General features: G+C 37.0%; 1 protein-coding gene across 4 annotated transcripts in view; it reads left to right on the top strand.

Annotated features, from left to right (window-relative positions):
- The window catches only part of INTU (inturned planar cell polarity protein), a 92,018-nt gene that overhangs the window by 53,508 nt on the left and 22,950 nt on the right, over positions 1-15,560 (top strand). For all 4 annotated transcript variants that reach the window (XM_010813739.3, NM_001205855.1, XM_059876012.1 and 1 more), the window contains exons 7-9: positions 2,426-2,503; positions 5,579-5,768; positions 9,926-9,979. In XM_010813739.3, the coding sequence (XP_010812041.1) occupies positions 2,426-2,503; positions 5,579-5,768; positions 9,926-9,979 (322 nt within the window). The remainder of the gene's footprint in view (positions 1-2,425; positions 2,504-5,578; positions 5,769-9,925; positions 9,980-15,560) is intronic.

Raw genomic sequence — 15,560 nt, 5'->3', positions numbered from 1 at the left:
CTTTAGTTTTGGACAGAAAGAGAATCAAAAATGTTCACATGAAGGGATAGTGGTGCTGTTACATGATGGTTCTCTTTAACCAGCTAATGTGCATTTTTCAGGCTTCCCAGGCGGTGCTAGTGGTAAAGAACCCGTCTGCCAATGCAGGAGACATAATAGATGTGAGTTCAGTCCCTAGGTCAGGAAGATCCCTGGGAGGAGGGCACAGCAACCCACTCCAGTATTCTTGCCTGGAGAATCCCATCAATAGAGGAGCCTGGCAGGCTACACTCTATAGCGTCACAAAGAGTCAGACACGACTGAAGTGACTTAGCATGCATGTGCATTTTTCTGTCTAAAAAAGGACTATAACGAACCCTGCTAGGAGACTGCCCTATGCCATGGGTTGTATAATGAAAAATCGAGTTGTTTTCACAGTATCAGCTCAGTTCAGTCTCTCAGTCGTGTCCGACTCTTTGCGACCACATGAATTGCAGCACGCCAGGCCTCCCTGTCCATCACCAGCTCCCGGAGTTTACCCAAACTCATTTCCATCAAGTTGGTGATGCCATCCAGCCATCTCATCCTTTGTCGTCCCCTTCTCCTCCCACCCCCAATCCCTCCCAGCATCAGAGTCTTTTCCAATGAGTCAACTCTTTGCATGAGGTTTCACAGTATGGGTTTATACAAATTGGAGAATATCCAGAATAAGATGCTTTACAGTGTACTGGCAGGTAAAAGGCAGGGTAGTGCCTTTGGACTTTTGTAGTAGCCCAAAAGGGAAAAGATACAGATAATACAGGGGTAAGATAAGGTCGTGTGGGCAGTTAGAGAGCAAAGAGGAAGGCCCAGCTAAAGAAGTGGACAGAGGCTGCTCTCCCACGTTCTGATGTCACCGTATGATGCCACCAGTCACATTTAGGCAGCTAGAGACAGTGTCCAGAGGTTTTGCCCTGAAGCCAAAAAAGGACTGTCACTGCTGAGCTCTGGATCAAGGTTTTGCTCGATAAGGAGATTATGCTCTAGCCATTTTCTCAGTCTTTATGACTGGGGTGGGGGTGGGGAGGGGGCCTCTCCTAAATTCTTATGTCATTTCCTTCCTAGAGAATTTGGCTTGTTAAGTTAGAATAAATTGGAAGGTCCTCCTCCCTCTCTAACCTGAGCTTCAAGTCAGAAATAGTCCCAGCCACCTCTTCACCCAGCTGTCTTACTGCTCATATCAACCGCTCTGTAGCAGACTCTTTTCCTTTGTTTCATCTTGTTTCACATGACTGTGAAAGGTAGTTGTTATTGTTCTCATTTGTTCTGATTGGGAAATAGAGTATTGAGAGATCATGCACGAGCGCCTCCTCAATGTGAGTTTGTACATCTCTGTATCTCCAACATCATCCATGTGGTTTGTAACTGAACTGGTGTCCCTGGGATTTTTTTCCCTTGTGTGTCTTAATGCCACCGTCTGTATGTTTCTTTCTTCATCACTATACCTTTTACAATCAGGATGAGAAAAGCATTGCCCCACAGAGGACAGAGTGGGGCCTATACTCTAGTAGTAACATGCGTTTTCTTGGTGGGGAGATCATCTTACTGTGATGGCTGCAGTGAATAGTGAGGACGTAACCAGGAAGACAGTGTAGGATAGTAGGGAGAATAACTTTGGAGCCCACCAGCAGGTTCTATTGGAGAAGGAAATGGCAACCCACTCCAGTGTTCTTGCCTGGAGAATCCCATGGACGGAGAAGCCTGGTAGGCTGCAGTCCATGGGGTCGCACAGAGTCGGACACAACTGAAGCGACTTAGCAGCAGCAGCAGCAGGTTCTTGTCCCTGGGTTCCCTTGCAGAAGTTACTTCTTAAACCTCAGTTTACCCATTGGTGTAATGGGAATAATAAGACCTGCTTTGTAAAATTCCTACAAGGCTTCAACAAGAAAGTGTTAAGTCCATTTCTTTCCTTTCTCCTACTTTATTTCCTTTCTCCTACTTTCTTTCCTTTCTCTTTCATTAAGGGGTATCTTTTTGTCACAAGAGTTAGAGGTTCAGTTGAGATTTTAGTATTACTGGAAAGTGTCAAGAATTCACTTTTGTTTCTATGGGCCCAGATATTGTACCAACTTCTTAAATGTATTACTTTTATTTAATCCTCAAAATGAACCTGAGAACGTTTCGCGATTATGGTCCTGTTGTACATAAAGGAAATTAAGTCCTAAGGGGATTAAATAATTTCCATGTACGTGGTGATATAAAAGTTTGTACTCGATCCATGTTAGTACCCCAAATGTAGACATCAGAGTTTTTGATTATGCAGGAAACAACCATTTTACACAGCTGTACTCAGTTAACATACATACTTGTCACATTTTTCATATATGTATAATGTAAAGATCTGCTTCTTTTGTTATGAAATCGTCTATGTTATAAATGAACAGATGTTATTTTGCTTTTTTTTAAGAGTACCTCTTCCTCAGCTAAGGAATATGATAGAAGATGTTGCCCAAACCTTAAAATTTATGTATGGTTCTTTAGACAGGTGAGTACTTCTTTGAATTGAATCTCACATTTTAAGTATATGATTCCAAATTACTTTTTGTGCTTACTAGTGTTCTTGGTTATCAAGTTAGTTGTTTGTTTGTTTTCTTATTTTCTCATCCTTCATGTCTGGCTTTTATTTTACAGCTATAGGCAGGTTTTCATTTGATCCAGTGCTTTTTCTCTTTTGATCTCATAATCAAAGAAATATCAGTGAAATAATAATCAGTGAAATAAAAATCAGTGAAATAATCTTTGATTTTTACATCTTACATCACTATTTTGTGAAATAGTGATGTAAGCGCAATTACATTGTGATTTGATATATTTTCGTAGGGGCAAATGTAAGAGCATTTCTTCAGAACAGATACAGAAAAGAGTTAGAAGATTTCAAATAAGTTTTTTGTATTTTCTTCTGATTATAAGACCATTGTCAAATTACTATCCTAAAATGTGGTATTTTTCCTTAAAAATTTTTTTTAGTAAAAAAATGTGCTATTAAAATAAATAAAAGACACAGTGGAGAAGGTAATTGACTATTTATTTTCATGGATATTCTTCCATATATTGGGTTGGCCAAAAAATTCATTTTTTTTTTTTCCCTCAAGATGTTACAGAGAAACCTGAATGAACTTTCTGGCCAACCCAATATTGTCTATATAATATGAATATACACATTCTTTTTTTTACATGTGAGCTCACAGTGTGCATATTTTTCTGCTTCTTGCTTTTTTAACCTCGCAGTATGTGCTACATCTTTCTTGATCTTAAGGAGGAAATTTGAGGTAGTCATTTAACATTTGAACATGTAAAATTATGAGTGAGAAGTAGATTTTTTTTTTCTCTTTGGAGGATTGTTGTTAATTCCCAGTACTTCAGAGGGCTAAAATGGTACCTTTAATTTAAAGCCTTAAGAGTATATCAATATAAAAATTCCAAAGACAGTTTATACACTTTTCCAAACCATAGTAGTATCAGCTTTGTTGTCACTGTTCTCAGAGCTGCCTAAAGGAATTTTCTGTGATGATGTCATCTGGAGAAATTGTCTAATTTGCACTGTTTTCCTCCAGGTGCCTCTTAGGAGACACCTTCTTCTCAAATCCAATTACGTATTAGCATTTTCCAAATGTGTGAACTACAAAAGGCTGGGCATTCATATATAGTGCTTTTACCTTTTACTAGTAAGAAGAATGTTAACCAATGAAAGTAAGGACTCTTAAGGTGGTTATAAACTGCCTCCTTAAATTTATACTAGATGAGCAAATATTGCTATGCTTTACCCTAACTGAATCTCTATTTTCAAAAACTAGAGATGATCAAAGATTAAATTCCTGTAATGAATTTTGTATATGAAGATAAAGCAATTGGACTTGTTCTATAAATTCCAATGAGTAGGTTGAGGGCCAAGGGATTCTTGATTTCTCTGAATTTCATTTTGATATTTAGCTTCCATTGATTTGGAAGCATCTCCAAGTTGTCAGCAAATTTAAGCAGTTTTTTCCTTACCCAAGTTAGAATTTGAAAGGCAAACTAAAATAATAAATGTCAAGATCCACTGAATTCTTGAAACCAAGAAGCAGTATGGATCCATGATATTAAGTCATTTTGCAATAATTTTTTAATCACAAGTTTTCTGATTATGAAAGATATTAAAGGCCCATTGTGAAAAATTATGAAATGACTAAAAAGTCCAAAACTTAAATTACCACTTGTAAGTTGTGAGCTGGTTAGTCCTCTGTAAGTGACAGAAAACTGATTATACCTTTACAAAGTTTAGAGTTGTGATCAAATTAAAGATATGTTTCCTTCATCATTCCCAGCCAATTCATCAGCAAATCCTAATCAACCTGTCTCCAAAATAAATCTCAAATCCATCCGTTTCTCTCCATCTTCACTATTAACCCTGTCCGACTAACTACTGCTGTGGCTCATTGCTACAGTAACTTCCTGATTACCTTGCCTCCATTCTTGCCTCTTTAATTTCCAAAGTTAGAATGATCTTTCTACACTATTATGTGGCTCCCACATACCTTTCTGATTTCAGATCTCAATCCCCTCTGCCTTTCTGTACTGTTCTGCAGGCATCCTGGTCAAGCCTGTTCCCACCCTGGCTTTTGTACTCTTCCATCTCACTAGACCTTCTTGACATCAGGACCTCAGCTTAAATGCCCTGTTCCTTCTCAGAGATCCTCCCCTAACCATTTGATTTAAAATAGCCAGCCAGTCACCCCATCCATTCAGACAGTCTTGTTCTGTGCTTAGTCCTTTGTACAAGTTCATGTTTTTACTTTTTGATCATTTATCATCATTCTCCAGTAGAATGGGAGCTCCAGGGGAGTAGAGACTTTGTCTTTTGTCTTGATATTTTTATTGCTGTACCTCCATGCATGAGAATAGTGCCTGAAACACAGTAGGCACTCAAGTAATTAGTTGAATGAACCAGTGAATACTAGTCTGATATATTAATGGTATATATATATATCAGTTATTGTGTTATCCAGTAGTTTATACCACTGAATGGTTGTAGGTAATGCTATACTACTTTTACATCACTGAAACCAAGTTTTTGTTTTGTTTTGTTTTTTAGTTTTTAAATAGCTGTGCCTTCATTAGCAAAGAGGGGAGGAAATAACTTAGGCTAATCATGTGTTTACTGTATACCAGTAAGTAATAGGCATAATAAGTACTTGCTGTATACTAGGTACTTTTCATGAGAGTTAGATTGTATTATCCCTGTTTTTACAGTTGGGAACAAAAGTTCAGAGAAAGGTTAGATGATTTTCCTGAGAGATCTACCTAGTGAAAAGCAGTGATAGGGTTCAGTGGTTTTCCCATAGGGCACCATGCACCCTCTGCCCAGTGCATTTGAGAATAAAGTTTTAGGGTAAAAAATATTGACAGGGTGACTTTCTTTATATACTCCATCAGTAACATTATGGCTATAATTCTTATTAAGAAGGGAGGAGTGAGGAAGAGAACCTGTGTAGTTGGGCAAGATCCAGTCCCTTTAGGTTTGTACAAGCGATGACCACCATTTCCCTGTGTTGTTCTGACATTACAGCTCTTGTTTTTTCAGTGCCTTTTGCCAGGTTGAGAATGTTCCTCGTTTGGATCATTTTTTCAGCTTGTTTTTTCAAAGAGCACTTCAGCCCACTAAACTGCATTCGAGTGCCAGTCCCAGCACACAGCAGTACGATGCTTCCAGTGCAGTGCTCTTAGACAATCTCCCTGGAGTTCGGTGGCTCACACTTCCCCAGGAAATTAAGGTACTCTTAGGTGTCATAAATAAGAATCAGAGCCAGTTGCCTTATAATTCTTTATTTTCTCTCTTTTTTTTTTTCTCCCCCATAGGCTTTTTGTTATTTTCAGGATTGCAGGTAAGAGTTAAAAGGGCAACTAGTTGATATGGTAGGAGGTCCAGTGCAGTGAACTTTTTCTTTCTAAATAAAAATTAGTTCTCTCATTTTACTTTAACATTCAGACTTTGTTCAAACTTGGAATACTTTTTGGAAATCATAATTATATGTGTGTCTTACTTTTTAATTCTGTGGTTTTGATTTTATAATGCAGGCTCATTGAGTTAGGTGGATGAAATGATTGGCTAACAAATATTCTTAACTAAAATACAAACTCCACAAATAATACCAAAATCTTTATTTACATGCTTCTAAGTCACTTCAGTTGTGTCCGACTCTGTGCGACCCCATAGACGGCAGCCCACCAGACTCCCCCGTCCCTGGGATTCTCCAGGCAAAAACACTGGAGTGGGTTGCCATTTCCTTCTCCAATGCATGAAAGTGAAAAGTGAAAGTGAAGTCGCTCAGTTGTGTCAGACTCTTAGCGACCCCATGGACTGCAGCCTACCAGGCTTCTCCGTCCATGGGGTTTTCCAGGCAAGAGTACTGGAGTGGGGTGCCATTGCCTTCTCCATTGTTTACATGAGCATCTGTAATTACCCTTAGCCTTGTCCCATAGATAGCTCACCCAAAGGTAATGTTCATGAGGGTTATCAATGAGATTTTAGTCATTTCTAGATCCAGAATAACTTTATGGACTGAAATGACTGAATGAAGACTCATTTCAGACATATTCATCAACAACAGTATATTTAGCCACAGCATTTGTAACAGTATTAATGAGGCACCATGCCATAGCAGTTCCTTGTCCATGAAGAAACTCAAGCTATGTTGTAGTAAAAGCCCAATTCAAGATTCTGCTCTTCATGGAATTCTACAATATATGATCAAATAATTATGCCTTTTGACAGTTTAATAATAATTTAAACTGATATATCAGTCTCTTTACTTAGTTTTCTTATCTGTAAAATTGGAACAATAATAGTATCAACTTCATAAAGAAGTTATAATACATAAAATGCTTAAGAGTCATGCCTTGCACATTGTTGTAATTATAGTTGTGAAATTAGTATTATATATTGTATAACTGGAGGGAGTTGAGGGGTTAGAGCATGTTTAAAGGAAACTTTACCTTCTGATATTCTTTTTTGTCCTTGCCTCTGTCAACTGCCTCCTGCTGCCTTTTTTAACCAAGGCCAATGATTATCATTTTCCTAAATCATTTCCATACTGAAAAGTATGAAATATAGAATTCTACTCCCATCAATAAGAGACAGAGTTTAATTAGATAACCTTAAATTTAATATAGAAAGACCCTGGTTCCAAAGTCTGCCTCATGTCCATTCTGGGGTCTTTTTTCTTCTGAAAGACACGAGACCCATTGTCAGAGGTGCCATCGTCTCTTTCCTAGAGTAGGAAATGGCAACCCACTCCAGTTTTCTTTCCTGGAAAATTCCATGGACAGAGGAGCCTGGTGGACTATGGTCCACAGAGTTGCAAAGAGTCAGACACCACTGAGCAGTTAAGCACACACGCTATCATCTCATGAGTTTTGCCCAAGTTCTCTCCCCTAAGACTCTCTTCACTTAAAGAAATGTTTTCTCCACAAAGTATATCGTCTCTTCTGTGAGAGTAGAGATATAAGACTAAATGTTTTTAGGGGAAGTATATTTAGACTTTGGATATATTAAGATTAAATATTTTCCTTCTAAGAAGTTTAAGACATTTAAAAATATAGGCTACTTCAGTCTTATAAATTCCATGTGAAGGCTTCTTCCTGTATTCAGATTTCTCTTTTATTGACATTATTCCCCTTAGCTTAGCATATATTTGATTAAAAGGACTATATACTTTTTAAAAATATACTAATTTTTAATTGAAGGATAATTGCCTCACAGTGTTATGTTGGTTTCTGCCACACATCAACATCAATCAGCCATAGGCATACATATGTCCCCTCCCTGCACTGTCCCTCCCACCTCCCACCCTGTATACTTTATTTTTACCAGCCTAAGACAATATCACACTGAGAAATCACCGTGTGAACTGATGTATATTCTGTAATCTTTTGACTCAAATTATACCTGTTGGTTTATCTCACCAGAGCTTTGGTTGTACTTGTACTTTCTGAGTCTGACATTTCTATATGGAGGTCAGCCTTTACTATGCCAAGTACTCAGATGTGTGCTGTGCTCTGGGAATCCAGAAAAGTCCTTTGGATGCTCACAGTGTAGTTGGGTAGGTGGAACTTCTACACAGGAAACAATGAGGATATAGCTGAGACGTTTTCACATTTTGTAGTCTGGTTAAGAGAATTAAGAATAATATTTTTGGAAAGAGATAGATACGCTCTGATAAAGTGATCTAAAAGTCTCTGATGAATGTAAAGTTTGAAATACATGGTAATCCTTGAAGTTTTTGTTTTATCAGCAGACTCAAAGAACTCAAAAGCTTTGCTTTTCCCTTTGACATTTCTTACTGTGATTAAAAACTGTAGGATTTACTGACTATATATATTCCAATGGAAAACAATAAGAAATTTTGTGCCTTGAGAAATCTAGTTAAAAACATATAGGTGTGTGAGGTCGTTTGTACCTGATAAATTTTAGGTGGGAATAATTGTTTTTAAGTTGGAGAAAAATATACTTGTTCTGAGTTTAGTATATGGTGAGGTTGCACTTCAGTTTTCTTTCCCAGGTGTTTGAGAATTTCCTTATTTTATATGTCAGACTTTAAAAAAAATTTTTTTCCCTAAGATACACTGGAGTAATTAAGAGAAAAGATATTTTACTTTTTCTCTTAAGCAGTATGAAGAAACAATTACAGTCACCTTGTGTTTTAGACTGTAGAGTTCAGTAGCAGGAATAGCAACCTGTTTAACATTTCTGTGATCAGAAATCTTAAGTAGGTAATTTTCTTTTTGTCCTGTAGTTTTTCACAACAGAAACTATACCCACAAAAAGGAGAACATGAAGTATTTGCTAGATGCAGAAAAATGTAGGTCACAAATGAGTAATAAGTCACACTGTGTGAAAAGCATTGAGAGGCATGACTAATGTTTCCAAAGCTTCTGTCATCTCAGTAAGACACAGTTTGTGAAACGGTCCTGCAGAGAGTGCCCTTGGCCTTTAAAAAAATAAAAAACAAGGATTATTTTCCACAAATACCATACACGCTACAAACTTTAACTGTCAATAGTTTTCAGTTTATATATATGCATTACAGATTAAACCTCAGATTAAATATATTCTGCTTTAAATTTTTGAATGCTTTAGGGAAGGACAAATACATGAAAGAGTTCAGGCAAATTCCATAGGAACAGAAGCTAAATCCTAAGTAAGAGATTTTTCTAATAACTCTGTAGGGTGGTTAAACTGTGCCAGGTTCCAGGGGAACACTTGCTTTCATGATTTAATCCATGAATAAAGATTAACAGTCTTTTTATACAAAAGAATTTAAAGGCAAGAGACAGGGAAGAATGTTGATATTTTCCGAGATCCAACTGTTGAGAAATATATAGAAAATAGAAAAATAGACAATTCATAATAGATTGGCTATATCAAGATTGATTTATTTTACTCTTAAGATTTTTATAGGTTAAAATTTTTTCTGACAAAACTGTAAAGCAGCTTTGTAACTTCATAAATTAGTTTGTATTGAATACAGAGTGAAGCCCATTTTGCAATAATTAAGATGTAAGTGAAAAATGCCTATATGTAAAATACACTGATTTTATTTTTGTAATTGCAAAGCTTAAAAGCAAGATGTTCCATTTTGGGACATTCCTTAAATAACACAAAGGAGAGAGAGATATTTATTTACTTCTTCAAGTAATTATTGGAGGACGAAATGGCAACCCACTCCATTATTCTTGCCTGGAGAATCCCATGGACAGAGGAGCCTGGTGGCCATAGTCCATGGGGTCACAAAGAGTCAGATACAACTGAAGCAACTTAGCACACACAAGTAATTAAGCACTTTTATATGGCCAGTACTAAAAAATAAGTAATATAAATTAAATGTTTGTGTTACAGTTTTTTTTTTGTTGTTTTTTTTTTTCCGTATAGTTGGAATTAGACACAGCATTGAGTGACTTGGAGGCCGCAGACTTTGCAGAACTGGTAAGAGAAGCAGTGGATTTTAGGAAAAGTTGTTTATTTCTTATTTTGTAAATCAGTCATTATTCTAAGTATTTTCCAAGGAGGCATGTAATAATCATTATATGCAGTATCATTTATAACTGGGCTTTGAAAGAAAGACCATATATGTTATAGTGATCGGTAGTATGGTTTTTAATCATTTAAAATAGATACATATTTCCTAGCTCTGTCCACTAGAGCATCACTAGCACCCAGGCCATTGTGTATAAATAATATTTTTCACTTAAGGCAACCAAGATTGCTATGAGAAATGGCTGAATCCAGATTTAGGGCTGAAAATGTACAAGATAAGCTTGGCAACATCTTGTTATATCAGATATCTAGGAAGCTTTCAAAAATTACTAGGTTTAATATAAGGTTCAAGTAATTAGGAAACAACTTGAAGAAGCTCCCACTTGAACATCTATAAAGATAATAACTGCATTGGATTGAAAGAGAACCTATCAGTTACAAGTGAGTCAAGAAAATCAACCAATGTCAGTATATGGATCTTACTTGGATTCTGATTCAGACAAACAAAATATTTTAAAATGTGTATGAGTCAATCAAGAACACATAAACACAGATAACTGGATATTAGGTGGGAATAATTCCTTAGATGTGGTAATGATATTCTGGATATGTATATTTTTTAAAGTTCTTCTGTTTTAGAGATACATTCTAAAGTAGTTACAGATGAAATGATACAACATCTGGAATTGATTTAGAAATAATTCATCAGGGAGAGGGAGGAAGGAGAGAGATGAAACAATGTTAGCCACGTACTGGTCTTTGTTGAAGCTGGGTGTTGATGGGTACCTAGGAGCTAATATATTATTCTATTCTATTCTATTATTCTATTCTAATATATTATTCTATTATTCTGTTCTATTAGTATATGCTAATGTTTTCAGTAATGAACGTTTTTTTAAAAGTAAATGGGACATTAGGAAGTAGAAGCAGTGAGGCTGGGTCATTCTTTAGCAGATTGCTGTTGAAAGTGGGGAGAGGTGGTTCACTTGAAAGGTGGCTTAGTCTTAGCTAAGATCCAGAGCAAATGGAAGGGTATTTTGTTTGTAAAAAGAGTGGAAATTTAAGCAAGGAGAACTGTTCGTAGGATGTACGTTTTTTCACCAATGGGGAAAAAAAAATTAACTGGATACTAATCATTAGGAGCAGTTTAGATCCAAAGTATTAAAATATGTAGGTTTTCAGAACCTAGATTTGTAAGTTTAATTAAAACTCTAACATGTGTGTTCATAGAACATCATTTTAATGAACAGTGGAACTAACTGGTTAGAAAAAGATCTGTTGGGATTCCTTGTCTACAACATCAAGACACAATACACAAAAGAAAAAAGTTGATAAATTGATAATGTAAAATGATATAATTGTTTGGAAAACAGTTTGGAAGTTTCTTAATAAGCTAAACATCTGTACTATGGACATCACTAGATGGTCAATACCAAAATCAGACTGATTATATTCTTTGCAGCCAAAGATGGAGAAGCTCTATAGAGTTAGCAAAAACAAGACCAGGAGCTAACTGTAGCTCAGATCATGAACTCCTTATTGCCAAATTTAGACTTATTGAAGAAAGTAGGGAAAACCACTAGACCATTCAGGTATGACATAAATCAAACCCCTTACGATTACACAGTGGAAGTGACAAATAGATTCCAGGGATTATTAGATCTGATAGAGTGCCTAAGAACTATGGACGGAGGCTCATGACATTGTATAGGAGGCAGTGATCAAGACCATCCCCAAGAAAAAGAAGTGCAAAAAGGCAAAATGGTTGTCTGAGGATGTCTTACAAATAGCTGTGAAAAGAAGAGAAGCAAAAGGCAAAGGAGAAAAGATATATCCATTTGAATGCAGAGTTCCAAAGAACAGCAGGGAGAGACAAGAAAGCCTTCCTAAGTGATCAGTGTAAGAAGTAGAGGAAAACAATAAATCTCTTCAAGAAAATTAGAGATACCAAGGAAACATTTCATGCAAAGATGGGCACACAATGAAGGGCAGAAATGGTAGGGACCTAACAGAAGCAGAAGATATTAAGAAGAGGTGGCAAGAATACACAGAAGAGCTATACAAAAAAGATCTTCATGACCCAGATAATCACAATGGTGTGATCACTCACCTAGAGCCAGACATCCTGGAATGCAAAGTTAAGTGGGCCTTAGGAAGCATCACTATGAACTAAGCTAGTCAAGGTGATAGAATTCCAGTTGAGCTATTTCAAATCCTAAAAGATGATGCTGTGAAAGTGCTGCACTCAATATGCCAGCAAATTTGGAAAACTCAGCAGTGGCCACAGGACTGGAAAAGGTCAGTCATCATTCCAATCCCTAAGAAAGGCAATGCCAAAGAATGCTCAAACTACTGCACAATTGCACTCATCTCACACGCTAGCAAAGTAATGCTCAAAATTCTCCAAGCCAGGCTTCAACAGTACATGAACCGTGAACTTCCAGATGTTCAAGCTGTATTTAGAAAAGGCAGAGGAACCAGAGATCAAATTGCCAACATCCAATGGATCATCAGAAAACCAAGAGAGTTCCAGAAAAACATCTACTTCTGCTTTATTGGCTACACCAAAGCCTTTGACTGTGTGGATCATAACAAACTGTGTGAAATTCTTAAAGAGATAGGAATACCAGACCACCTTACCTACCTCCTGAGAATCTGTATGCAGGTCAAGAATCAACAGTTAAAACTGGACATGGAACAACAGACTAGTTCCAAATCAGGAAAGGAGTACCTCAAGACTGTATACTGTCACCCTGATTATTTAACTTATATGCAGAGTACATCATGCAAAATGCAGGGCTAAATGAAGCACAAGCTGGAATCAAGATTGCCAGGATAAATATCAATAATCTCAGATATGCAGATGACACCACACTTAAGGCAGAAAGCGAAGAACTAAAGAGCCTTTTGATAAAGTGCAAGAGGAGAGTGAAAAAGTTGGCTTAAACCTTAACATTCAGAAAACTAAAATCATGGCATCCGGTCCCATCACTTCATGGCAAATAGATGGGGAAACAATGGAAACAGTGACAGACTTTATTTTTTTGGGCTCCAAAATCACTGTAGATGGTGACTGAAGCCATGAAATTAAAAGACACTTGCTCCTTGAAAGAAAAGTTATGACCAACCTAGACAGCTTATGAAAAAGCAGAGACGTTACTTTGCCAACGAAGGTCTGTCTAGTCAAAGCTATGGTTTTTTCCAGTAGTCATGTACGGATGTGAGAGTTGGACCATAAAGAAAGCTGATCGCCAAAGAATTGATGCTTTTGAACTGTGATGTTGGAGAAGACTCTTGAGAGTCCCTTGGACAGCAAAGAGATCCTACCAGTCCATCCTATAGGAAATCAATCCTGACTATTCATTGGAAGGACTGATGCTGAAGCTGAAACTCCAATACTTTGGCCACCTGATGCAAAGTACTGACTCTTTGGAAAAGACCCTGATGCTGGGAAAGACTGAAGGTGGGAGAAGGGGATGACAGAGGATGAGATGGTTGGATGGCATCACCGACTCAATGGACATGAGTTTGAGTACACTCCGGGAGTTGGTGATGGACCGGGAGGCCTGGCGTGCTACAGTCCATGGCGTTGCAAAGAGTCGGACACGACTGAGCAACTGAACTCAACTCGACTCATTGCTATCTAACTTCCCAAGAGAAATGAAATCTATGTCAATACAAAGACCTGTAAACAAATGTTCATAGCAGCTTAATTTTTAATAGTCAGAGACCATTCAAAGAATCATTGTCCATCAACAAAGTATGATATATATATATGCAATGGAATAATACTCAGCAAAAAAAATTGGCAACAGTTTTGATGTAACTGTTCTATATCTTGATGTTGGTGGCACTTACACATCTGTACACATTTGTCAGAACTGGCAGAATAATTCACAGTTTTATATTAATTTAAAAAAAAGAGGGATCTATTCTAAACTTTTTGTGACATTAAAGATTTAATGTTATATTTTAATTCTGTGTTCTTTTCTTTAGTGTTTTAAGATTATTATTAAGGTATAATTTATATTAAATAAATTTTTTGTGCCCTTTTATAGCCAGTCCCTTTCCCTACCCCCAGTCCCTGTAACCACTGATCTGTTTACTGTGCACATGGTTTTTGCCTTTTCTGGAATGTCACATAAGTTGAATCATATGGTAAATAATTTGCATCTGACTTTTTTTAATTAGGAAGTTTAAATATTCAGTTTCACAAATATTCCATGAGTACATTCTTATGGGGAAATGCAAACAGCAAACATAAAGCTAGCATTTTGCTTGACCCTCATACATCAAAACCAGCCCTGTTCTCAGAGCTACCCATTGTTATCAGTTGATGGATATTCTTGGTAACCTTGTATTTATGATCTTGCATGGAAGTAATTCTGTCTGAAATGTTCAGTGTAGATGATACTGTCATACTGCTAGTAGGAATATAAATTGATGCAACCTCTCAGGAGAACAATCTGGCAATATACATTAAAAAATATGTATCCTCTGGTATAGGAATTCAACCTCCAGGAACTTTTCAACTAAGGAAAATATTAGGGATGTACACAAAGATTTTCTTTCTAAGAATATTCTCCACAGCCTTATTTATACCCTGAAAAATTACTGGAAACAAAATACTACATAAGGGAATCTGTTCAATAATATTGCCATTGAAATAATGTTTAGAAAACTGTCTACTGACATGAAAAAATATTCAAGATCATTTTCTGTGGAAAAAGCAGGGTCCAAGACAACAACTACAGAACCAAACAAAACCCCCAAAATACCAATTGTTGGCAAGAATGTAGAAAAATTGGAAGCCCTGTGCACTGTTGGTGGGAATGCAAAGCAGTGCAAATGTTATAAAACACAGCATGGTGGTCTCCGAAAAAAAATAAAAAACAGAACTACCACATGACCGAGCAGTTGATATACTCAAAAGAATTAAGAGACACTTGCAAACCCACGTTCACAGTAGCATCATTCACAACAGCCAAAAAGAGAAAGCAACCCGCATTCACCAACAGATGAACGAACAGACAGAAATTATGGATAATACATACTGTGAAACATGACTTAGCCCCCCAAAGGAAGTAAATTTTGACATATGCCTCAACAGGGATGAACCCAGAGGACACCACAACACAAGCACATTACAAAGGCGAACAAGCCCATCACGACAGGATAAAATAGTGCACGATTTCCCCCATTGTTGTTGTTTACTCACTCAGTCGTGTCCAGCTCTTTGTGACTCCATGGATCGTACCCCATCACACTCCTCTGTCCATGGGATTTCCCAGGCAAGAATGTAGGAGATGCCTAAAGTAGTCATATTCATAAAAACAAAGTAGAAGAGTGAGTGTCAGGGGCTGGGGGAAGGAAGGGTGATGGAGAGTTGTTGTTTTATAGATACTAAGTTTCAGTTTTGCAAGAGGAAAAAGTTCTGATTTGGTTGCGAACAGTGTGAATTGTGCATAATGCTATTGAGCTGTACATTTAACAGTTATTAAGACAGTAAATTTTGTTATGTATATTTCAC

Source organism: Bos taurus, chromosome 17 (assembly GCF_002263795.3).
Source record: "Bos taurus isolate L1 Dominette 01449 registration number 42190680 breed Hereford chromosome 17, ARS-UCD2.0, whole genome shotgun sequence".
Taxonomy (NCBI): domain Eukaryota; kingdom Metazoa; phylum Chordata; class Mammalia; order Artiodactyla; family Bovidae; genus Bos; species Bos taurus.
The sequence above is the reverse complement of the archived record's forward strand: the minus strand, read 5'-3'. Positions and strand labels throughout refer to the sequence as shown.